At 32.8% G+C, this 25,350-nt stretch overlaps 4 protein-coding genes across 4 annotated transcripts; 2 read left to right on the top strand and 2 right to left on the bottom strand.

The window, feature by feature from the left end:
• Positions 1–4,580: 4,580 nt before the first annotated feature.
• On the top strand, positions 4,581–7,715 carry LOC105435712 (probable polygalacturonase At1g80170; the record flags this gene model as incomplete). Its single annotated transcript, XM_031885909.1, has 9 exons — positions 4,581–4,631; positions 4,717–4,872; positions 5,453–5,623; positions 5,700–5,720; positions 5,814–6,021; positions 6,285–6,366; positions 6,460–6,568; positions 7,058–7,171; positions 7,259–7,715. Coding segments are annotated over 9 exons (1,167 nt in total), but the record flags the coding sequence as incomplete, so codon positions are not given.
• Positions 7,716–8,325: 610 nt separating this feature from the next.
• LOC101211613 (protein CLP1 homolog) lies at positions 8,326–12,645 on the bottom strand. The gene is made up of 11 exons (XM_004148639.3): positions 12,345–12,645; positions 11,717–12,065; positions 11,439–11,507; positions 11,212–11,307; positions 10,833–11,074; positions 10,581–10,719; positions 10,409–10,465; positions 9,891–10,025; positions 9,446–9,681; positions 8,857–8,901; positions 8,326–8,755 (listed from the first exon to the last, which is right to left on the bottom strand). The coding sequence occupies exons 2-11, from the start codon at positions 11,924–11,926 to the stop codon at positions 8,668–8,670; spliced, it is 1,317 nt and encodes a 438-aa protein (XP_004148687.1). The 5' UTR covers positions 11,927–12,065; positions 12,345–12,645; the 3' UTR covers positions 8,326–8,667.
• Positions 12,646–13,546: 901 nt separating this feature from the next.
• Positions 13,547–17,530, top strand: LOC101211365 (protein arginine methyltransferase NDUFAF7, mitochondrial). Its single transcript, XM_004148638.3, has 10 exons — positions 13,547–13,858; positions 13,934–13,995; positions 14,414–14,557; positions 14,702–14,812; positions 14,942–15,146; positions 15,622–15,680; positions 16,153–16,205; positions 16,291–16,513; positions 16,691–16,799; positions 17,069–17,530. The coding sequence occupies exons 1-10, from the start codon at positions 13,606–13,608 to the stop codon at positions 17,329–17,331; spliced, it is 1,482 nt and encodes a 493-aa protein (XP_004148686.1). The 5' UTR covers positions 13,547–13,605; the 3' UTR covers positions 17,332–17,530.
• Positions 17,531–17,559: 29 nt separating this feature from the next.
• On the bottom strand, positions 17,560–23,831 carry LOC101211115 (ATPase 11, plasma membrane-type). The gene is made up of 21 exons (XM_004148637.3): positions 23,778–23,831; positions 23,540–23,659; positions 23,206–23,304; positions 22,822–22,959; positions 22,526–22,660; positions 22,231–22,410; positions 21,856–22,062; positions 21,640–21,759; positions 21,427–21,546; positions 21,141–21,263; positions 20,949–21,053; positions 20,697–20,841; positions 20,369–20,533; positions 19,900–20,138; positions 19,738–19,770; positions 19,564–19,645; positions 19,266–19,426; positions 18,726–18,911; positions 18,460–18,642; positions 18,197–18,375; positions 17,560–17,964 (listed from the first exon to the last, which is right to left on the bottom strand). Exons 1-21 carry the CDS (start codon positions 23,829–23,831, stop codon positions 17,868–17,870), a joined length of 2,871 nt encoding a protein of 956 aa, XP_004148685.1. The 3' UTR covers positions 17,560–17,867.
• Positions 23,832–25,350: the final 1,519 nt, after the last annotated feature.

The following is a 25,350-nucleotide window of genomic DNA, read 5'->3' as shown; positions in this document are numbered from 1 at the left end:
TTTGATTACTATTGAGATTGTTTAATTATTTTGTCTTGTATAGTATCATTGTCTTCTTATACCATTGTTTGTAATTTTATTATCTTTTTAATGGGTCCCACCTTATAGAAGAGATACGAACAAAACAACAACAAACTTAATGAGATGAGGTTTACTTTTTAGATTATCATTGATGAATAGCATTTTTAGGAAAATAACACGTTACTTAATGTAGTAAACCAACTACGAACCAAATTCAAATATAATTAGTAAATAAGATACTAATTATCATTTAAAAAGTTTACATACTCGGAGTTAGATTGAAATGAAAAATAAATTATTATTGTTGCATGAAGGTTTTGATTGATAGGAATGGAGTAATAAAAAATGTATGATTTTTGCTAAATTTGTGATAACATAAGATATTTTAATTTTATGGTCTTTCATACCCATTGATTTTTGGATGTTTGATTCTTACCTATCTTTTCAAAAACCAAATAAGCTTTGAAATTAAAATAAAAATAAAGTAGTTTTTAAACCCTTCTTTTTTGTTTTTAAAATTAGATTAAAATCAAACTTTGTTCTTAAAAGAAAAATCTCAAGTATTATAATAATTAAAGCAAAAAAAAATATGGCTATGAAATTAAGTTGGAAGTTATTTGAATTTTGATTACTTTTCTTTTAAGAAAAAAAAAAGGAAAAAGTGGGATATTGACAAAAGGAAGAAGAATCTGTGTTTGTGTAATTAAGAATATATTATAGTTAAGTGATAACACACTGATTTGATGGAAAAGTGTTTAGTGATTAAGAAGGATGGACACACTTCACATCTATGTGTCTATTTATCATCGCCCTAACACACATAAAATAATGCCTCAACCCTATACTTCTCTCTTTAATAAAACAAAAACTAAGAATATGAACTATATATGCTTTTCTCTAATTAACATTATAGGTTGAATTTTGTACTTTCTGTTCAGAATTATTTATTTCCAAATTTCAAAATTACCCATCAATATCTTGTTTTAAAAATACTCTAAATTTTTAAAAGTTCAAAATTGTTTTTTCTACCCTTGTTGTCATTGTTAGTACATGAACATAAATCTTTTGTTGAAAAAATATTTTAAGCTTTCCATAATTGTATGATACTTTTGACATTTTTACGGTTTATAACACCTAATGATCATCATAGTTTTCCATTTTTCTCTCTTTTAATTCCATTTATGAGCTAACAGTTCTCTGTTAGAGGAATGGAATCACGTTTGAGAGTGTGGTCAATTGGTAGGAGACAAAAGAAATAAACATATGCAACACCAATGGGCAAAATTGTCCCAAGATACTTGGCAAACATTAAATCAAAATCGAAGAAAGATATCTAGAACGTATAAAACAACACATGAAATCCAATAGGAGATCTTAGGGATGGAAAAAAAAATGGATTGAAGCTCATTTCGAGCTTTTTGACCTCAACCTGTGAATCGATATCGACCTTGTGTCTGATGAATAAGCTTGAAAATTAACTCATTTGTAGTGGCTAGCTAGTCCAATGAAGGAGGAAGCTAAACTATGAGCTAAGTCCATTTTGAGCTACTCACCATCAACCTAAGCAACCTTTCCAATAGATTTTAAAACATGAACTCTTAGAGGATTAGGACATGATAACCTATAAATACACTTCAAACCTTGAGTTGTTTTCTAACTTTAAGTATTGAAGGGGATATGACATAATGAGCACAATTGAAGTCTTTTTTTCTTTTTTCTTTTTATCATCTTAACAATTCAAATCACTTTATTTATTTATGATTAGTTAAGAAAATTTCCCATGACCAAATATAATATTCTTTCACTACTACAAAAATTGGATTACTTGATGTTGATACAGTGTCAAGTATATATCTAACGTTTTAAAAAATGTTAAGTAATCGACTATCAAGTATAATTATATTATTTGACACTAAAAAATCATCCAATATTATATTTTCTGATGCCATTTTCATGTCAACTAAGATATCATACTTAACGTTTTTTACGTGTCAAGTAAGATAGTATACTTGACGCACTTTATGTGTCAAGTAAGATAGTATATTTGTTTTTTTTATATGACAAGTAAGACCGTATACTTGACACTTTTTACATTTCTTATTTTCTATTTTTCTATTTTTTTTTTGTATTATATTCATTCAAATAAAGACAAATTTATCAACAAAATAAACTCTCCAATGAACGATAATTTTATTCTTCAACACTAAGTCATATGTGGATTTTTAGAAAGTGCTATAAAAAAAATAAACAATAAAGTTTTAAAAAGTGAGGAATTATGTGACAAATATTTTAATAAGTTTATTTAATGAAAGGAAGGAAATAAAAAGTATTTTTATATTTTTATAATTTTCAAACTTGACATTTTTATACTTCAGATTTTCAAAGTCTCAAATAAAAAAATTAATAATACTTAGACATTTTTTTGTGTAAGTAAATGTTAGTTACACTGATGATGAGCAAAAAAAACATTAAGTAAAATCTTCACTAAACTTGAAGCAAAAAAACCATTAAGTAAAAACTAACGTAAAATAGTTAAAAAAATATCGTAAAATTTTACTTTTAAAATTATACTTGACTTTTTTTTTCGCATCGAGTAAATGTTCACTATACTTGACGGAAACAAAACGTTAAGTAAAATCTCACTTATACTTGATAAAAAAAAAAAAAAAAAAACATTAAGTAAAAGCTAACCTAAAATAGTCTAAATTTTTTTGTGGAAACTTCGTTTTTTTTTTATTATACTTGACGTTTTTTTTTTTTAAATGATCAATACTTCACGTTTTTTTAAAATAAAAACGTCAAATATGTAAAATTGGTCTATTATCAAGTAAAACAGATTTTGAAGCGGTGTTTTGTCATTTCTTTATTTATTTAGTTACTCATCATTTTGCATAATTGTATGGAAAAATTTTGATTTTAAGATATTATGGAAGTTGATGGTTAAGTGAGTTTTGATTTATATTTAAGGAGAAAATAATTGATGTAAAAGTATGTATGTGTATTTAAAATTGGTTTTTTTTTTTTTTTTGGATTTAGGGTAACTTTGAAAGAAATTTTTTAGACAAATTTGATTTTTTAAAAATGGTTAAAGAGTATTAATGCAATTTTTGAAATTTCATTAATAATTCTCCAATTAAATGATATGAAATTCCTAGCAAGTTGGAATTAATAACCAGTTTGGGACTCTTTGGATAAGAATTATGTAAGACTATAATAATTACCATGTGCAACAGTAATTATTATTTAAAAGTTTTCAATTAGCGACTACAAACAATATTTCGAACCCTCAAGTTATAATGTTTTTACTATTTGCTACACGTTTTACAATTTTTTATATTCCCAATTTGATTTTGTTTTTTTGTTATAGTATTTACAATTTTTTTTCTCAAACTAAAATAATTTACACATGAAAAGCATACTAGTATTACAACTTAAACTAAAATAATTGACACACAAAACACAAACTACTGTAACCGAACTATAATAAACTTAGGATTATAATAATCTACTCTTTGCTCCAAATGCACATTTAATTCTCATTCACTAAAATTCTCAAATCAAGATGATTTAAATTTTAAGGATTAGGATAGACGAACTATCCACCCAAAAATTGAACGCTCTATAAGATAGACTAATCAGTCTCACTTAATGTTCTATTGTACTTTTGAAAGAAGCATAAATACCAAACTATATTGTTCCCTCTTTTAAACGTCCATCCCTACCTAACTAAAGGGATTCAAAAAGTACATTATACCCTTTAACTTAAAAAAAAACTAAAATTCCAAATAAACACATATATGGCTCCAATGATAAAAATGTAAAGAAAAAGGATGTGTTTTTACGATTAAAATAAATTTAAAAAGTTCAATCGATTCCATTTTGTAAGATAAAACCAATTATAAAATTTCTCCATGAATCCCTTCAATTGAGTCCATTATTGGAAGTAGTAAAAGAAAGTTGAAAGACATGTTAAATTAAAAACAAAGTATTGGTTATACATGTAACAAACATACATAAACTCACATATATACATATGTGTGTGTACATTTATGTAAAAACATATACCATATATATGTATATATTTATATATATGTGAGTGTATGTATTATTTTTACTAATGGAAATTAAATGGTATACTTGTGAAGGCATCTTTGTAATTGATGTGTTTATCAATGAATTATGAAGCTTTCTTAACCTAAATAATTAGAAGAAAAAAAAAAAGGTTTGAGAATGTAAATTTAAAATGTTTTCCAATGGGCAGGAAAAAAAATTGAAATCCCAACCACCTTGAGACCTTACCCTGAGTTGAAAAATAGGTTCTAAATTATTTATGTTATAGTTATAACAATAATCTAAAGTGAATATACATGGTTGTTGGTATATAAAAAATCTTTCAATTTATATAATATTTTAACCTCCTGGAAAATCTATATAAGCACCGTAAAAACCCAAACACAAAGTCAAGTCTCAAAATTGCTAAAACAAAAATGGAACTCTTTTTTCTTATTTTGATAATTTCTCTTCAATTTCTCCAAATTAATTCATCATCAAAAACTTTCAATGTACTTGACTATGGAGCTGTTGGAGATGGAAATACTGAAGATACTCAAGTAAATATGAAAATTTTCAATCTCTATTTTTGTTTTCGTTTGGTATCATTTTGTTCATTTTAATATGAAATGTTTGCATGCATAGGCTTTTCTTGATGCTTGGAAAGCTGCATGTAAATCTTCAAATTCAAAGACTTCTCCAATAATGTTGGTTCCTCCTGGCAAATCATTTTTACTTCAACCTTTCACTCTCGATGGTTACGATTGCAAGTCTACAAAAACAAATATCATTAGTATTGTGGTTCGTATTCTTATTCATATATTTTAGGTTTATTTTGATGTGATTATTATGATTTTTTTCCCTTTAATTTTTAAGTTATCATTTCCTTTTTTATTCAAAAGAAATGATCTTGTGGTGATACTTAGTTATGAATATAATATGTGTGTTTCAAAATGGTGAAATTAATTAAGAATTAGGAGTTACTTAATAACAAATTAAATTAATTGAGCTTTTTCAGGTTAAAAATAGTTTAATTTAATCATCTTTGTTAGACCTAGATATACTCAAATGGTAGAAGTTAAAATACTCTTCTAGGGTTTTGCTAGGATAGTTAAATTATAATTTAGAAATATATTTATAGGAATATGACCCGAAAATATAATGCAAAATTAGTTAGTTACTATTATTATTATTTAGAAAATTGGATAGATATATACTCAATATATTATTTAGAATATTTAACTTTTTTTTTCTTTCCAAATCTCAACCTCACATGAACGGTATATATATAAATGATAATACAAATTAGGGATGAGTTAGAGTTTAATTATAATATTTTGTGTAATGAATTTGAATTTTGGTTGTAAAATTACTAAATTAGATTGATGGAGAATTAATTGCACCAAAAGATCGATGGGCATGGAAATACGAAGGAAAACAATGTCGACAATGGATTTTATTGAAGCATATGAAAGGTTTAGTAGTTAAAGGTTCTGGCACTATCAATGCTCAAGGAAATACATGGTGGGATCTATGCACAAATGAAGAAAAAGTATTTCTCTTTTTCATTCTTTTAATTTATTATTTGTTTCACTTTCTTTTTATATTAATATTTTTGTTTTTGGCAGGTTTGTACAAGAAGACCAACTGTGAGTAATCTTTGATTTCATTTTTCTTTTAATATATGAAATTGGATTTTGTGCAAAAGGAAACTTATTTATGTTTGGTAATTGCAATTTCAGAGTTTAATTTTGGAAGATTCCGAGAAAGTGCATATAAAAAATATAGCTTTTAAGGATAGTCCCCAAATGCATATGGCTATTGAAAACTCAAAATATGTATTTGTTAAAAACCTATATATTGAAGCACCGGGTGATAGTCCTAATACCGATGGAATTCATATTCAACATTCTCGAAAAATCTCCATTACTAGTTCTAGTATTCGTACAGGTAACACACTTTTTCTTTTTCTCTCTATATATACATTATCTTATGCTTTAATGTTTAGTCCATCAAATGATCCAAATATAATTCTCACATGGTTAAATATTTTAATTAGGTTAAATACTGTATATTTTGGTACCTAGCTAATCTTATACTTTATTTAATTATTTTCTTTGTGTTTAATAATGAGTGTATCTTATTGATGTACCTCCAAAATGCATGAATTTTTCTAAGTATATTAAAGTAACTATATGTTATAAATTTTTTAGGAGATGATTGCATTTCAATTGGGGATGGTTCATATAGAATCAACATCTCCAAGATTGCATGTGGTCCGGGACATGGGATTAGGTGATAACCTTTAATTTAATTATTCTTCATTTTTGTCCCATTTAACATTAATTTCTTATTTAAGTTTACAACTTAATTTGTTTTCTTTGTCAGTATTGGAAGCCTGGGTAAACATGGCAATCATGAAAAAGTTGAGTTTATTCACGTGAAAGATGTAACTTTTACCGACACAACTAATGGAGTTAGAATTAAAACATGGCAGGTACGAGTGTTGGGGTGTTTTATTTTGAAAACAAGTTAAAAGATGTTTGAAACCATTCTATAGACTTTAGAAACTATTTATATAAAAACGATTATTTTTAAAAATAATTACATTTTTTTTAAAAAGAAAAATAACTATTCTAACAAATTTTCTAAAATGAGTTATGAAAATGAAAGTTTTGTTTTGCTAATTTGGACAATTTCTCTAATTTTTTCCCCTAATCAATTAAAAACCCATAATCACATATTATACTCTAAATTTATCTACCTTGAACTTGGCTATTAGAGATTGTTTTTTTATCGTTAATTATTTTTATTTTGCATCCATCAATACAAACTTTTTCTTCTTTTTTTCTTTTTCTTTTCAAAGAATCCACGGCTACATCTAAGCATTATTCTTTTTCCCTCTGTCTATTATTATTACTAATTGATATAACTTATGTAAAAGAAATTGTAATTGATTTGGAAAATAATTGTGTTATGCGAATAGGGTGGGAGTGGATATGCAAGAAACATCATCTTTGAAGGCATAGTTTCTCGTGGCTCATTAAATCCAATCATCATCGATCAATTTTATTGCGACCATGAAAAATGCAAAAACCAAGTATAGTAATTTTCTTTCCCTTAGTAATAAACATTTTAGTTTATTTTGTTGTATTTGAAAATATTGTTTATTTTGTATATATTGCAGACTTCGGCGGTAAAAGTCAGCAATGTATTGTACAATAGAGTATCGGGAACATCAAAAAGTAAAATTGCAGTGAATCTTGCTTGTAGCGAAACAGAACCATGTAGAAATATCTTGATGAAAGATATTAAATTAAAATCTATCATTGAAGATGAAGAAGAAGAAGATATCACATCATCGTACTGTAAAAATGTTGTTGATGGACATAAAGATGGGTCTGTAATTCCGAATGTTCCTTGCTTAAAGCAAACGAATTAGTCGATTTCTTGAGTGTTTAGTATAAACGTGGAAGTGAAAAATCGAATCATCGAATTATGATGTGATGATCGATCTAGTTTAATAGAATTAGTTTGAAGTTATATTTTTAGTTGATGGCCGGTTGATAGTGCTACTTTGCCATTTTTAGAAGGATTGTTACCCATTTGAATATAATTTAGTAAGTTCAATTTTTGTTGATTTAGAAAAATATTATTAACCTCTAATATCACAAAGCATTATTATATATCAAACGCTTTTCATTCAAAGAAAAAGGCTAAGAAGATTCTTAATTCACAAAAATATAATCACTTCCACAAATGTTAAATACAATTTATAGGTTATATTATAAACCATCACTTTCATGTATTATCACTTTCATGTATTCAACTAAGTTCTAAAACTTTAGAGTAAGAGAGATGGTCATTTAGACAAAGACTTGTGATAGCGTTCTAAATTATCCTTTTCTCTCGTATTCGTCGGTGTCGCAAAAGTCTAACACACTCTTTAGTCTCTAACTTCGTCCTATCCAAGTGATTTTCAACACTTGTGACTTGTGACATGGTCATTTAGCTCGTTTAATTTAATTTTTTTTTTATTGTTTCATCCTTGAAAGAAAACCTCACCATTCAAATACAAAAGAAATGATGTTAGATTCTAAATTTGTGTAATATTTAACTAAAACCAAACCAATCCTCAACTATCAACAACTATTTACAAGACAGTATTTCCCTCTTTGTATTTTTTTTTTTTTGGTTATTTAAGCTTCCAATAACGGAAAAAATTTGTAACCCTAAACTAATAGAATCACAAAGTTTTTTTCACCGAAGAAAAATTCAAACTTTTATCAACTTAGTCAAAAATATAAGCCTTACATCAAATGAGCTATGCTTATACCCGCAGTAAAGTTTAAGAATTGAAACTAAGATTGACATGACAATTGATACCTCTATCTTTGGCTAACATCTAATAATTTTAAAAAATCAACCTTCATATTTAAAATTGCACAGTGCATCACAACACAAATTCCTGAAGTATATCTATTCACATCTAATGCCTACACAATGATTTTTGACCTCTGAAAATTTATGGTTCCCTCTTTTACTTCCTCTGCCCTAATGTCTCAAATAAAAGAAACAAACTTGTGGTATTGGATTTCAGGTCTCAATCCAGGTTAAGGTTCCGACGATCAAATACTTGCCTGGAAGTTCCCCGGCCGATGGTGCAAGATATGTAATTTTCTTCCTGTCATTCACAAACTTCATTGTTAGATTCAAAAGAAGCTATTGTTTCAACTTATCATATGCATTTTAAACCAAATCATTGGGATATTGTTTAGTTCAAACCTTTGGATGTCGATGTCAGTAATATAAACAAATCCAGCAACATTGCTGCACCCAAAAAAGGAAATCAATTATTAAACTTGGAAAGTAAGAAGTTGCATTACAATTTGTCTCCAATGCTTTTAACCTTAACTTCACTTTTAAAAGTTTCATCCTCATATCCCAATGCTTTGGCTAAAGCTCTTCAAATTAATAGCCCCACCATTTTGAGAAGTGCTAGTAAAGTAATCCAATGTGGAAAGTTAATTGTAGATGTAAAATATGAACTAATATGATGTTATGTTATAGTAAAATGGAAATCAATATGAATTTGAATCAGGTCTTAAGTAAAAGGGGTTAGAGTTGGATTCTATTTTAGTGCATAACCAATGATGACTGTTGGCTTTCTTCTACTCTTTTTGGAGTTCAGTCACAAGTAAAGCATGTCATTGGTATTTACCAGTAATATGAAAAAAGGCATCTGATATTTGGTAAGCTGTCATTATCGTCAAAGGAAAGGAAAAGGATGGTAATCAAACTTTAAAAAAGAAGAGACTAGAAATGTGATTTAATGAAGAAAAGAAAAGAAATATTCCAAAAGAGATTCGATCACCTTGAGATAATTTCTTCGGGTTCTTTAGCAAATGAAACAGCAAGAACCAAATGGAGCAAATCCCGATTAATGTTGACAGGCACTAATCTAGTGGGGTCAGCAGCAGGTTCTGCCCCAATAGGCAGAGCTGAACGCGGGGCCTGCGGCCCACCTCCAATACGATAAATAAAAAGATCACTGAAGTTTGCAATGTTCGAGTGTGGTGAGAGATCATTTGCAGGACCATAAAAATATTCCTGAGAACACCACAACAGTTCACGATAATCTTGTCAGTTTGAAAATGAAACAATAGGAATTCCATGACAAAAATACATTTTGGTATGTGGGTCAGATACATTGCATCAAGACTGAGGAACCCAAGTCAGTTGCCATTTTCATTTGAAATGTCGAAATAGGAGTGTGTTAGAACAAAACCAACCATCCATCATTTTTACTGCTCGCTTACCCTTATTCTGTAACTCCTGGCCTTTTGACGAAATTTAGCATTTCGGGATACAACTCCACCCGACTTCTGAAGTTTCACAACATCTACATTAGGCTTGTTCTTTAGTACATCTTTGAGCATGCTCCAAAGTTTCTCCTGCAAAATAGTAGAAAATGAAAAATGTAACAGTAAATTATTCCAGAAACTACTAGCTAGTATATTGCTTCAAGAGGTTGGGTACTTGACCGTATAATATTTTTTCTATAAGAACATTTTCATTTGAATTTAGAGAGTATCTTATATTCATTTGTTTTAACTTTTCCAAATTGATCACAAAATGTACTTCATTTCCTTCTTTCTAACCTTTGATACAGAGGGAGTAGAATCTCATTATAATATTAAAAAAACGCTTGTTTATAGGCAACCAATACATAAATGAAAACACAACAAAGTACAAGAAGAGATCGCACCAATTTCCAATTTCCAGTTAAAGCAAAGCAAGTATAAGAATTGAGAGGAAACAAAAAGCAGCAGCTTACCTGACCCAAAACCAAGACAACATTTGCGTTGAGTGTATCAATTGCATGTAGAAGCAGCTGCAGTAAGACAATACACAGGAACCATGATGCATAAGCAAAGCAATAATGGTAATCGCAATTAGCAAACAGGATGCGTAACAAAATTGCATAATTTGTATGGAAGCTTCAGTACCTCATAGCCTACTCCCTCAATCCATCCCATTGTGTTGATAACCATACCAGCAGCTCGAGATTCTGCATTGCCAGTAAATTGCCTCTCCAGTACTTGAGCAAGCTCCTTCACAAGCACTTTGTACAGATCAACATTATTGCTGTTAAAGAACCTCAAACTTAGGGCATTAGTACATATTCCTATTGGCTTAAAAATAAAAACTGCTGGGTCAAGAAGAATAAATACCGATACTTAACTCAACAAATTATTTACCTTGGAGTAGTGTGTCCATAAAAGTAAACCAGCGGCATTTCAAGTGGAATACCTTCCACGGGATCAATGGGCAACTCAATAGGGGTAGCAGCAATGCATCCAGGAATTGTTATAGAACCTTGGCCAATATCCAAGTCCACAAATGTAGGCTTCCAACCCTGTTTTGCAGCCCAACTAAGAAGCATCCTTGACAAGGTGCTCTTTCCCGAATCGGTAGGTCCCACAACAATTACCCTTGGACCCTAATAAATTAAAAAACAGTATACTAATATCAATGAGAGCACATAAACACAAGAATTATGCCAAAACTGACTTTATCACATCAGATCAACAACTAGCTGAGACAAAAAAAAACTTGATTCAAAAGGAAAATAAGAACCTGAGTAGAACCAGGATCATCAGATGATGATGCTCTAGCACGGCTTCTTCGTGCCTCAAGTATGGCATGAACATTCACATAACCAATCATGGGTGTCTTCAACAAAAAATAGAGAATTGGATCTTAGCTATTGAAAGAAGAATTGCTAGTGCAAAAAGAACCATCTCCTTCATAAACATAAATAATAAATACAATCCATAGCTACTACAAACCAGCAAAATTTATACCTCATCTGCCGTATAATCAGTTTCAGTCGCCCCATCCATTTCAAGTGTGGCTCCATACCAAGTGAAGACCTTTAACATCAAAATTAAAACTTCACAAGAATTGAAGGACAAAGCAGAGGCATCCTCTTACATAAATACAATCTTCAAACTAAAAGGCATGCTAAAAATGATAATCTGAGAAAGACGATAACTCAAAAAGAAATTTGAAATCAAAATTAGTTCTAAAACCTCAGTAAATCAAATTGGGCAACAGGAAAGCCTAGTTCATTAAAGCTTACGGCAATTTTCAGCCTTGGTGGCAAAGTGAGCCATATTTCAGGAGGAAGCTCAGTGCCGAAGATCTCAGCGTTACCGGAGAGCAGCCGCAAACGGAGAGGCGAGTCACTTCCAACTTCAATCCTGAGCTCGCTCTCTCTGTCCAGCTTGACCTGTCTGATTGAAGAAGCCGAAGCTGAGCCAGCCACTGTGGCTGGACCACCATACGCCATGACTAACCCGAAAGCGAAAATTTCCCCAGCTAGATCAACTAATTTCAAATGGTGACCTTCTGACTGCACTCACTGAGACTATAAATAGCGCCTCTGCACCTCCGCCAATGACACAACGATCGAGTTGTACGAGGCGTCACTGATTCGTTCAATAAATTGATTATAATTAAAGAAAATAGTTGGCGGGTCTAGGGGTTTGAACCCGCAGTTCTTACAAGAATAAATTGAAAAGAAATCAATTACAGGCTCGAAAAAATGACATTCATTACCAAAGTTCATACTAGAAATTCGAAGTGGGAAAGTTTAGAAAATTATTCGAAAGGCAGAAAGAAGAGTACTTTCAGAATTTAGAATGGTCTTCATTTGCTGATATTGCTACTAATACTGATGATTTCAAAGTAATGAAGAGAGTATTCACCTGAAGATAAAATTGTGGGTGGATTCTGAGCTTTGGCACTGCCTCAAAATCGGAGATGAAGAGAGAGGAGGGAGGGAATATGCAAGGGCGAGCTTGCGGCGGGATATGGAGAACGACGACAACTGCGCGACGGCGTCCGACGAGAGGTGCTGAGAATTGAATTGAGAATAAAGAAGAGGGTAACTACAAGTTACTCACTCCCAGTTGGGATTTACGAAAAATTGAAAACCAAAATTTGAAAATTTTTGTAAGAATGATTTTTTTCACCGTAACCTTTATGAAATCTAGAGTTTGTAATTTATATCCATCGTAGCCCTAAACCATTGTATATATGTATATGCATAATAATCTATACTATATGTAAAACGATTTGTAGAGAGAAACTTTCTCTTTTTCATTTTGCCACTTTCATTTCATCTAACCACTTGTAAGTATAACATTAATAGTAATTTTGTTGATTTTAAAAATTTGTTAAATAAAAATTCAAAAGAAATTTCTAAACTAACGTGAGTTGTTAAATTAATTAATAATTAAAATCTAAATACTAATTACCCTTTATTATTTTAAATTCCAAAATCCTTCTAACTTCCTATATTTTCATTTATTCTTTTTAGACATGATTTTCATTAATATTTTTATAGTTATAAAATCATCAACTAACTACGTTAATTGTATGAAACTAGTTATGCTAATTGAAAAATATTATTATCTCAAGCATGCTATATGAACAATGGTATAGAAATACAAGAATATTTGAGGTCACATCATTGGAGCATTAATTTATGTAGAAACAAGATAAAAAGGGTGAATCTAGGATTTTTTTTATTGTATTTCTTAATCAACGCAATTTCTTTTTTTTAACTCTATAGAAATAAAAATAGGTTATAAATATAAAAAAAAAATGTTAAAATTTTTGTTGGAAAAAAATTGTTTAAATTTTTTAATAAAACCTTCCACATTTGATTTGCATTAACACGTGTTGTATAATACAATACATTTATACATTTACCTAAAAGAGACGACTCCGTAATCAAAATGTGTTCATAATATATTTATGTAAAGTTTGGGAGGATTGAGACTCTTCTATTCTTTTCCTTGGTTTTTGTTCTATGACTTATTATCCAAATAATTAGCTGCAGATCAATTAAAAGATTTGAGATTAAAAAAGAATTTGAAGTTAAAAACTTGAGAGTGGGGTTAGACGTTGTAAATAATAGTGCGCCTTCCCTGTGGCCATTCTTCCGCTCAATTGCGCTACACAATGCTGACACACCTACTATCGCGGGCTCTCGCTCGCCGCTTTGCAGCCGCTGCCCACTACTCTACCACTCCCATTTTCGCTTCTTTCCATCCTCCAAGTTCGTTTTTTTCTTCCTCTTCTTCCTCTCAGATTCCGGAAGGTACTGTCGTTCAGCACCTGGAGAATGAAGACCTCCTTAATCAACGATCCTTCTCTTCTGAACCTTCAACATCCACAATCTCCATTGATCGCTCTGGACTCTGTAACCCACCTGGTAATTCTCATTTGCTTACGTTTTTCTTTTACATGTCGAGATGAATGAGATGGTCTTTTGGGTGGTGAATGGCAGAGCACTCTCATGAGCCTTCTTCGGACACTGAGCTTGTCAAGCATCTCAAGGGCATTATCAAGGTTTTATTTTTTATTTTTTCGTTTTCTTTCGTGTGTTTCTTGTGAGTTCTTTCCGCTTTATAATTGTAGATGGGGTGTTTGTAAAAATGCCTCTGAGTTCCTGCTTGGTTGGGATACTGGCCCAAGAAGAAATTTTTTGTTCGTTTTTGTGGGTTAAGTTCATTCATTGATTCCTTTTTATGAAATTATTCTGAATTTTGTCTTCGGTTTCATGCTGACTATGAGGGGCGGGACTTCTTTGAGTAATTTGTAAATCCTGGAAGGATGAGTGTCTTAATCGTATTGAATATTCTATGTTTTATAAATTATCATGTTGATGGGATTTTAAAGAACGCAAATTCTAGACGGAGTTTGTTAGTTTTCCTCGATGAATAATTTTTCGTTCCATGCCACAAACTTTTTCTTGTAAATGTGGCAGTTTCGTGGAGGACCTATTTCAATTGCTGAATATATGGAAGAGGTTTTGACAAATCCTAAAGCTGGGTTTTATATTAATCGTGATGTTTTTGGGGCAGAGGGTGATTTTATAACATCTCCTGAAGTGAGTCAGATGTTTGGCGAGGTAATTCATCAGGAATTTTATGTTCTCAGTATTGTATTGTCTTTCATGTTCCACTAGTATATTGCAGAGCCAAACACAATGAAATATATTTATATTTATATAAACCAATGTTGTCTCAATACTGCTTACGCTTACCAACGTCAGATGGTTGGTGTCTGGGCTATGTGTCTCTGGGAGCAAATGGGACGACCAGAAAAGGTGAATTTGGTAGAATTGGGTCCAGGAAGAGGAACTCTCATGGCTGATCTGCTACGTGTAAGGATCATACTTCTTATAATTGATTTCTATTTGCATTTGCCTTATTTTATTTTATTTTTATATGAAAGTAAATAAGGGACCTTTATTTAGTTTCCATTAATCAGTGAAACACCTTTGTCAATTCAGGGTGCTTCCAAACTTAAGAACTTCACCAATTCGTTGCATGTGCACTTTGTAGAGTGTAGTCCAGCATTACAGAAGCTTCAGCACTCTACCTTGAAATGTAGAGATGAAGCTAATAAAGCTGATGGGGTTGAAAAAAGCAGCGTCAGCACATTGGCTGGAACCCCTGTGTCATGGCATCCCACATTGGAGCAGGTCCCCTCTGGATGTGTGTATCTAGATTCTTTATTCATTCCCATATTCTTAGTTCCCTATCTGTGCTAGTTCTCTTTTTCTCTCAATATACTTATTCTACAAAGCATGATGCAACTGAATTTGAGTTCAGCAATCTTTATTTCATAGCAAGGCATTGAGAAATTAGATTCCAAGAATGTTCAAAATCATTTATAAGCAATTCTTGGTTTTTTTAATAGCTTACTGGAATGAAATACCATTCATCACCATCTCATCCGAGCTGCAGTGACAACCATCCTACTGTGAACTGATATATATATAATATATATTCTTGTGTCTGACTCTGCGCATTTCTTGTGGCTCTAGAAATGTGAATTAGGATAACAAACTGCTGGGGTGGATTCATATTTAATTATTAAATGTTAAATGCTCTCGTATATTTTTCTATTTCATTTGTTAGTAGTCTCACTTCGTTTTCTCCTTCCTCTGTTTACGACTCTCTTTTCCAGTGCCCACAATCATTATTGCTCATGAGTTTTATGATGCCCTACCAGTACACCAATTTCAGGTTCGTATCCTATATCCTAGCTTTGGCATGATACATTGTATTGATTGTAAGTGGTGGATTGGGAACTAGCTTCATTGTATTGATTATAACTAAATTGACATCAAGAAGATATGCTTGCAAATCAACACTTCACTATACTCTGACGACCTTGGTTATTCAACATTTTACTTACTATCGGATTTTGGTTCTTCAACATTTCTTGTATTTTTTCTACTATCAATGGAAAAAAACAATCTTGCCAACTTTTTAATGAAACTTTGTTGCCGATTGTCTACTATCTTGTTGCCTATTTTCTGAGTAAATGAATATATTGTCACACATAAGTTGTAGATACTTCATGACAGATAGATCATTGGCATATCCATGCTTCTGTAGTCAAATCTAGTAAATTATTCATTTTCATTGAAGAAGACACTTCAACATTTATTTATCTATTTATTTAATATTGAACTTGATATCTCACCCTATCCAGAGAGCTTCTCGTGGCTGGAGTGAAAAAATGGTAGATGTAGCAGAAGATTCAACGTAAGGATTAATAGTTTTGTTTTCTGATTAGTCTCTTTGCAAATCTAATCTTATTTATTTGACAATTTTTAACTGCATCATATAGGTTTAAATTTGTTCTTTCTCCCCAACCAACACCTGCAGCTCTCTATTTGATGAAACGATGCAAATGGTCTTCAAGTGAAGAGATCGCTAAACTCAATCAGATGGAGATTTGCCCCAAAGCAATGGAGTTGACTCAAACTATTGCGGAGAGAATAAGTTCTGATGGAGGTGGTGCGCTTATTATCGATTATGGCCTAAATGGAGTTGTTTCAGATAGTTTGCAGGTTCAGAAAATTGCTATTGTCAGTCGTAAATTTTCTTTTACCAAATAGATGATTATACTGCTAAGCAAGCATGCATGCTCGTAACGTCTATTATCAAAGTGCAGGTTCTATTTTTTTTAAATAGACAATAATCTATCATAAACTTAAAATGGTCTGGTTCCCTATGGACTTTTGCAGGCAATTCGAAAACACAAATTTGTTAACATCCTCGACAATCCTGGTTCAGCTGATCTTAGTGCATACGTTGATTTTCCTTCAATACGGCATGCTGCTGAGGAAGTTTCAGGTGCTCGTCTTTAGCATTTCTTAATATTAAAGTATCGAATCTAACATGATTATCAACTTGAGCTTTTAGTTTCAGGTGCTCTTCTTTAGTTACTCGGCTGTACTCTCATTCTTTCAATTAATACAGTACTCTTCCCCTAAAAAATTCTTGCTCCGTTTCTGGGATGTTTAAAGATTCTAGTTTTGTTGGTTTTAATTTGTGTTTTCTATTGTACATATTTATTTTCTCTGAAGGGAGGATTGAAATCAGATTGTTATTCTCTCTCTCAGGCGATGTTGCTGTGTACGGCCCCATGACTCAGTCTCAGTTTTTAGGTTCACTTGGCATCAACTTTCGAGTCGAGGCACTTCTGGAAAATTGCACAGATGAGCAGGCCGAGTCTCTAAGGACTGGATATTGGCGCTTGGTAGGTGAAGGTGAGGCACCCTTCTGGGAGGGGCCTGATGAAGAGGCACCCATCGGAATGGGCACTCGTTATATGGCCATGGCCATTGTAAACAAGAAGCATGGCACTCCAGTGCCCTTTCTATGAAATCTAATTGAAATATTTATTACGGAGAATTTTTAGTGCATCGTGGATAGAATGGTGTTTCCTTACCGACAAAAGAAACCAATATTTTATAGATTATTTTTCTGCCGCAGGGTTTGTAAGTTTATGTTCGTAATTTGTACAATGTGGGAACGAACTTCACCTGATATTCATCAATAAAGAGTACATTATTTTCCCAATAGCTCATACGGAACTCTTTGACAAAAATGCTTCAGGTCTTTTTAATCAAATGGATATATATTCACCACCTGCAACCTGACACTTTCTAATAATATATTGTCGCCCTTTGAATAACTTTTCAACTTCCAGGCAATAATCATGGAGCTACACAAAGGGAATGACACCAGTGATGATCATTACAGACATTCATTCTACGGATTTGGAATCACTTGTTCTAGTATGGAAAATTATATGTTTGTAAGGACTTTTATACACCAAATAAGAAATACGGATGGATCTTCTCTCTATGATTTGTAAACTATACTATGCAGCTATGCAGATTTGAAATCCTCTGTTCTCTATACTGTGTATGACTGCTGAATCGTGTTGATATCAAGACCTTTCAGCCTCACCACTGATTCGACATGACCTTTCAGTGTGTGCAGCTCTCTCAGCCTGCGACAAAACAATATAAAGTCAGCTGCACTTAATCCTTCTTTTGAAGTGTTAAAAATGAATCCAGCACCTGTGGTAGCTGAAGGATTAGGCTGCGATAATACAGTGGGAGGCTCTTAAACTGGAGTTATTCATGTCATTTCATTTTTAGCTTTTATAATAATTTTCTTAGTGGTAAGAATTCATTTAGGCATTAGTAGATGCATAGACTTCAATTTCCAATTGATTTTACCTTGCAATTTCAGCTCGGCGTTTTGCTTCCTCTGCCATTTGATTGAGTTCTGTATAAGTTGTGCGGTCCGAGAACATCTTAGCCTCAGGTGGCTGCAGGCCATGAAGTGTCCTTTGTGCATGTGCCCATTTGAGCTCGCGCTCTTCCTTCCCAAAATCTTTCTTCCTTGTAAAGGCAATCTGTAGGAGAAGTAAACTCAGAATCAGAGAAATGAATAATTCTAACTCAAGTATGTGATGTCTAAGGAGCAAAAAGGCTCATACCCTTTGTTCAATGACAAGGTCCCATGCCCTACCACTAATGGCATATCTGATTGCAAACTTGATTATGTCAAGTGGGAAATAAAAGATGAGGTTGTAAAGCCAAACCACACCAGCCCAACCCCAGCCAATTCCTTCAATTGCAGCAAAACTCCAGTTTGCATAGACAGCAATCAGTGTAGCAATCTGTTCATGTATGATGATTAATAATAAATCAAAGATACCAAGTCAAAAGTTAAGATGTGGCTAGAATTTAACAGTTCACTTACTAGCTGAGCAATAATAAAAGCTGCAACCAATAACAAGCCAGGACGCTCCACAAATGACCAACTTCGAGATCTTGTCACAAAGATGAGGGCCTGACTAATTGTACTCACTTGCAGGTATATTGCTGAAGCCAGCTTTCGGAAATCATCCTCGTCCTTCTTTTGAAGACTAGAAACCCCAAATGTACGCTGAAATTAGGCAGAAAGGTCAATGCGTGTGATAATGAAACTCTTTCTAAAGATTTTGATATGGAATGATTCAAAAAGGTTAATAGCATTGAAGTTCTTCAAATGACATGTTTGTGAAAGATCAAAATGGTAGTTTTCCATGTGACCATCTCTTCCTTATTCTTTTTTTTTTTTCTGAAAAAAACCTATTTTTAGGTTAAGATGGGTTCAACCCATGATGCATCCAATTATTGCTCGATCTATTCTTATCAGGTTTTTGGGCAACAAATGTATAATCCAATCATCGTGCCACTGGAACTAAATATTTTGCTGACCATAAACTGGGAAAATTTGGACAAAATTACTAAAACTCACAGGAAAGAAGTCCGTTTTGTAAGCTGCCCAGAAGAAAATAACGGTCATCATAGCCAAATAACCTCCAAGTATAATACCAGTGCCAAAAATCTCTGCCAGTTTCCAGCTATCTGGCAGAGGAGATGGTTTCACTCTATCCTTCGATATTGTCATTATGGTACCTGGCAAGCATAAATGTATTTTAAGATAAGACAGTTGAGCTACAAAATATCAATACACATACAAAGCTATATTTCTCTCTGTTTACTAAACAAGAAGGAAATCTTAATGTCTCTAAGTTTAGGAACCAATTGCATACCATCATTTAGAATAGCAATGATTAGAACCATGAAAGGTGGGAAATCAAATTGATATATAAGGGCCAGCAGCATGAATCCAAGCTGTCCAAAAAGAAAGGAAAAACCAAATTAGATGAGGGTGATACAGGGCCATGGTTGTATTTGTTTTCTTGACAATAAGATTCTGTACTTACCACGATACGAATTGTAATGGAAACAGCATAAATCTGCAACAGTAAATTGATCAAATGCATTGTCAAATTAAATATGAATTCAATCGATCAGTAATGGAATCGGCATTATAACTAACTTTGTACTTGAAAATCCTTGTGTCTAAATTGAGAAAGCAAGTGTACCGTGTAATTTTTCATCCTCTGGAAGATGGCTCGGCTGGTTAGAACGGCACTTATAATAACACTAAGACCAGGCTCAGTAAGAACAATGTCAGAAGCACTACGAGCTGCATCAGTTGCATCTGCAACTGCTATGCCAATATCGGCCTTCTTAAGAGCAGGGGCATCATTAACACCATCTCCAGTCATTCCACATATATGTTTTCGAGCTTGTAAACGTTTCACAATCTCATATTTGTGCTCTGTACAATGTAGCAAGCATTGCAGTCAAGCAAATACCGATAGTAGATAACATTATGAATGACATAAGATAACAATAGTAGTAACTTGAATATTAGCACTGACTAGTAAAGTATACAAAAGTCACGAGTCCCTATGTTGCCGTGTTGCTAGACTGACTATTTTGGGCTAATTTTGTCTTAGTTTGTGATGAAACTAACATGATGAGTTATACTTTAAAATAGAGAATTACCAGGAAATACACCAGCAAATCCATCAGCCTTTTCAATTAACTCATCAACAGGCAATCCAGAAATTGATTCATCTTTGTTCTGTCCTAATAATGCAGATGAAGGGTACATATTCGTTCCCATCCCAAGCCGGCGTCCTGTTTCCTTTCCTATAGCCAGTTGATCACCTAAATTGACAACAAAATTAGAAGCAAGTTCAGTTAAAGACAAATTTGTGGGGGATTAGAAGCAAAGCTGCTTCTACAGGAAGCACTACAATTTTAACAATTTAGTGATAGATATTTTCAAATTTCTCTGGTGTGTTCAAGTGTTAGAACTATAAAAGTAGACCTGTGATCATTTTAACATTTACACCAAGATTCAAAGCCCTCCTAATTGTCTCTGCACTATCATGTCTAGGGGGATCAAACAGAGGCATTAGACCAATGAATTGCCATGGGCCACCATGACTCTCCTTTCTTCCATCTGAAACTTCCTGTAAAAGGTATTGATGATGTTGTGAGCAAATACTTAAACGATAACTGACTACCGATTGCAAATGAACTGAACGGAGAATTGAACAAATGGAACCAAAGCAGTTACTTGGTATGCCACTGCAAGAGAGCGCAATCCTCGCTCTGCAAACTTATCGATCACAGCGTGAACTCTTCTTTCTATCTCTGATTTGTTGTGTGCAAGATTCAAGATCTAATGTCAAAATGTCAAATATTTTTAGTATTCATCCTGGAAAGTGGGAACAACAAAGAAACAGAAAAAATGTGTATTTTTTTCTACCTGCTCTGGAGCACCTTTGCTGACTCGATGCATTTTACTATCAGTATCAGTGTATGTTAGGGCAGTTCGCTTGTCAGTTGGGTTGAATGGAAGGAAATGAACCTCTTGAATGCCTGCTCGTGCCTTTTCTCATCACATATGAAATAGAAAGAGGAGGGGAAAGGATACACATATTAATCATGAACACAAATAGCAGTTCATTTTCTGTTCATAACACAGTATTCAAAATGAATTGAAAATATCCAGCTTAGATTTTATTGAAGGTGAAACGTTATTTCAAACTTACCTCTTTTGGATCACTTAACATCCCTACTATAGCAGCATCAATTGCATCTTGATTTTCAACTCGAGATGCTCGAGCTGCCATGAGAACGACAGTATCCACGTCCACTCCCTTGGCAAAAACCTAATGAGACCAAATATTAGTGAGTCAGGACAATAAAGTAGAAGAATCAAATTATTACAAATGTAAACATGGATAGTGGAATCCTCAAATAACCTCTATCAGAGTCTTGTCAACAGTAAGCTTATTTAAGGTCAGTGTTCCTGTTTTGTCACTACAGAGCACGTCCATTCCAGCCATTTCTTCTATTGCAGTCATTCGTTTAGTGATAGCTCCCTGTTAAAGACATCAAGATAAGTTGACATCCACCATAAACAATCAAATTTAAGCAAATATATAGCAGCAAATGTTTTAGCATTGAGATTTAGCTACCTGTTCAGATAGACGGTGTGACCCAATCGCCATTGTGACCGACAAAACAGTTGGCATTGCAATGGGAATTCCTCCAATTAGGAGAACTAGGAGATTGTCGATTCCTGGTCGATACGGCCGATGTTGGATTGGGTACATGACAATAATCTCAACAACCATACCCACAACAATGGAACATATGCAGAAATTTCCAATCGCAGTCAAGACCTATTTGACAAAAAAACAACCCTTAACAATGTCAATGGCTAGCAAGATATTTACATTCAAACTTTATCAAACAATCAGACTTCATAGGACATCAGATGCAAAATGGTCAAGTCTGTAATTTCATCCCTTAGATTAAAGTACATTTGATCCTTCATGGCCGTCTATTACCTTTTGGAAGTGACCCACTTGATTCGTGGAGTCTACAAGATGAGCAGCTTTGCCAAAGAATGTATGAACACCAGTAGCAATAACCACTGCTTCAATTTCTCCCTGCTTGCATGTTGAACCTGAATAGACACTGTCGCCAGGGCCTTTAGTCACAGGAAGCGACTCACCTGTGAGAGCAGACTGCAAACTCGACCCAGACACTCAAGTAAGTCATCTCAAGAACAGTAAAGGTTGTTTGAATATTTATCAAAAGACAAGGAAGGAAAAAGGAGACTAGAAATGGTTATAACATTACTTGATCGATCTTTAAAGGATCACCTTCAAGGAGGCGAGCATCAGCAGGAATAATGTCACCGAGTTTGACGCTAATTATATCACCAGGAACAAGGACTGATGCTTCCTCCTCTACCCACTTCCCATCTCTAAGAACCTACAAATAGTGAAAAGTAATAAAGATACAAACATGCAGGACTTGAAATACAAAAACCTTTTATATGATGAACTGAAAACCAATTGAAAAATGAACATTTCAGATACATTATATTCATCTATAAGAGTTCATGATTTATAAGCATGGGGATCATAGTGAACCTTAGCTTTCGGAGCAAGGTGAGCCATGAGAGCGGCTGCAGCATTTCCAGCATTGTTCTCCTCTATAAAACTAATAGTCGAATTGATAAGTAACAAAGTTATGATCCCAACAAAATCCTGCCAATCTGGAGGTTTCCCCTGCAAAAAAACATGCACTTAGCCCATAAAAAACTACAGTCGAAAACTAAACATCCCTGGACAAATTCAATAGAATATTCAACATGATCACCAGTGACCACTAACTGATTTATTTTAATTGCATCTTCATTTCTAAAGGAAAACAGTTCAGTAGTTGATCAGAAATGGAAATTAAAAACATAAGTTAGCATAAATATTTCCATTTCTCATTATCAATAAATTAAACTAAAGAGACTAAAAACTCACTCCTCCATTAGCTAAAGCAATAGCCATTATAGCTGCAGCTTCCATGACCCATGAGAGAGGGTTCCACATAAATCCCAAGAACTTCAAAAGCTTACTCTCCTGCAACATAAAGAACCACAGAATCAACAAAGATATCACAAGAACTAAATTTTAACAGAGAAATCCAATATATGAAAGAACTTACTCTCTCCTTGCAGTACATATCTTCCAAAAACAGAGGATTCAAGCTAAGTATAATTGAAAAACTTTATTATAAGCAAGATAAACTTAACATCTTTTTCTTTCGAGCTTCACACAAAACTATACTAAGTAGTGAAGAGAGGGGTGAAAAAACCTTCTTTTCTTCAAGCTTGTTATGCCCAAAAATGGCCAACCTCTCATGAGCAGCCTCTGTTGTCAAACCATTTTTATTACATCTCAACGTTTGAAAAACCTCTTCAAGTGGAACGTTCTCCTGAAAATTCAAGAAGCTCAATAAAAACCCAAAACAAAAATAACCAAGAACACAATAAAAAAACAGGACAAACATAGAAGGAAAAAAAAAAACCCATATAGCAACAAATTAAAGGTACCAAATCAACAGCTTCCTTCACAACAGCTTCCAAGACTTCATCTTTGTCCCCCATCTTGAAGGTTTAACAGAGGAAAAACTTGAGAAGATGAAGTGGAAATAACCCCAAATGCAAAAATAAAACAGGGGTCAGGGGAAAAGGGTTGGTGAATGGTGATGCTTCGGTTTTTCTTCTCTTTCTTACAAAGAGAAGAGAAGTTCTTTTGGTATTACTCAAAATTTCTCTTAATCACTCTGCCCAAAGGCTGTATAAAGCTGGCAAATTGTTTTGGCGTGGCATAGAAATGAAGGCTCTAAGAAGATTATGTACTTGCGGGTACATTTGGTTTCCATAAAAATTCCACTTTTTTGAAAAAATTATTCAGAGATTTGTAATTGACATCATTTCATTGCATTATAGTGGAACAAGTTTGTTGTACAGGTGTTTCAATGTTGGTGACTGCACTCCTACTTTTGGTAAACTATGTCATCTCACAAACTCTCTCTTTCCCTTTCTGTCACTCTATTACAATTATTTAATTATAATTTTAGTGTCTAAGCCTACAAAAACTGAAAGTTTTGCATCTAACTCATCTTTAGGTGTATTTAGAGTTCACGATTGTTGAGTTATGAGGTCGAAGATACCGAATTAAAATTTCTATATTTGGAATGTGGAGTTACCAAGATAAGCTTTTGATGAACATGCAAAAAGTGAAATATGGAAACATGATTTTTTTTTTTATTATTAGGGTACGAATGTTATTCAAAGTTAGTGAAATTATTTAACAAACCATTCTCAAATCGGTGGACCAAACACCTTTTTAAAATAGTATAATTTGGTATTTGAGTTTTTAATACTTTTAAAAATTAATTTAGACTCATAATTGATATTCCTTTAGTTCTTTACTAATGATGTTTATTAACATAATTTTCATCCATCCATCTCTATTTTTCGTTCTCTAGTTTTTAACATCATAACAAAATTTTGAAAGCAAAAAAAATCAAAACTTTGTTTTTATTTTCAAAAATTGGTTAAGAATTTAAATGTTCATAAAAAATTTAATAACAAAAAAAAAAAAAACTTAGATGTATCTTGTCGAGATAGTTGTTTAAATAAATATATCATGTGGCAAATATTTTCTTAAAAGAAATTGAATTGCTTTTTTTTTTTTACTACATAATGAAAGATGATGCATGAGATGGATTATTTGACCAATCGTTACCCAAAATGAGAGAGTGATCATTGAGTTTGATTGTTCGACTATCGAGTCTAGGAGAGTAGTCTAACTTGGTTATGAGTGTCCGAGTTTTTAAACTCTACATTTTGTTTTGTTGAGAAGGATCTTTGCTAGTCTTTCTGTTCGTATGACTTTAAAAAAAATTGTTTAAACAATCATTAATTGGCTCATAATCTCTTTGGTCAAACAAAAAGTGGAGTTAACAACTTGATTCTTAAATAACTAGTCATCATTGGAACTGATAGTTATTTCAACCGCACCAAGTGTGTATTAGTAATATGTCCAACGTATATATTAGTACTACATTAAATGTATAAAGTGTATAAAATCTCTTAAGGGTATATTAGTGATAAGAAG

Source organism: Cucumis sativus, chromosome 5 (genome assembly GCF_000004075.3).
Source record: "Cucumis sativus cultivar 9930 chromosome 5, Cucumber_9930_V3, whole genome shotgun sequence".
NCBI lineage: Eukaryota > Viridiplantae > Streptophyta > Magnoliopsida > Cucurbitales > Cucurbitaceae > Cucumis > Cucumis sativus.
The sequence above is the reverse complement of the archived record's forward strand: the minus strand, read 5'-3'. Positions and strand labels throughout refer to the sequence as shown.

What these genes read in the sequence shown, in the direction of transcription:
- LOC101211115 (XM_004148637.3), bottom strand. Translation starts at nt 23,831, where the DNA reads ATGGGGGACAAAGATGAAGTCTTGGAAGCTGTTGTGAAGGAAGCTGTT. An exon ending in AAGTGGGTCACTTCCAAAAG is followed by an intron (nt 22,063 to 22,230) that starts GTAATAGACGGC and finishes TTTGTCAAATAG; the next exon opens with GTCTTGACTGCGATTGGAAA. An exon ending in AGAGGATGAAAAATTACACG is followed by an intron (nt 19,771 to 19,899) that starts GTACACTTGCTT and finishes TTACTGTTGCAG; the next exon opens with ATTTATGCTGTTTCCATTAC.
- LOC101211365 (XM_004148638.3), top strand. Translation starts at nt 13,606, where the DNA reads ATGCTGACACACCTACTATCGCGGGCTCTCGCTCGCCGCTTTGCAGCC. An exon ending in TGGACTCTGTAACCCACCTG is followed by an intron (nt 13,859 to 13,933) that starts GTAATTCTCATT and finishes GGTGAATGGCAG; the next exon opens with AGCACTCTCATGAGCCTTCT. An exon ending in GGAGCAGGTCCCCTCTGGAT is followed by an intron (nt 15,147 to 15,621) that starts GTGTGTATCTAG and finishes TCTCTTTTCCAG; the next exon opens with TGCCCACAATCATTATTGCT.
- LOC101211613 (XM_004148639.3), bottom strand. Translation starts at nt 11,926, where the DNA reads ATGGCGTATGGTGGTCCAGCCACAGTGGCTGGCTCAGCTTCGGCTTCT. An exon ending in CTGATTATACGGCAGATGAG is followed by an intron (nt 11,308 to 11,438) that starts GTATAAATTTTG and finishes TTTTTGTTGAAG; the next exon opens with ACACCCATGATTGGTTATGT. An exon ending in ACTGACATCGACATCCAAAG is followed by an intron (nt 8,756 to 8,856) that starts GTTTGAACTAAA and finishes TGTGAATGACAG; the next exon opens with GAAGAAAATTACATATCTTG.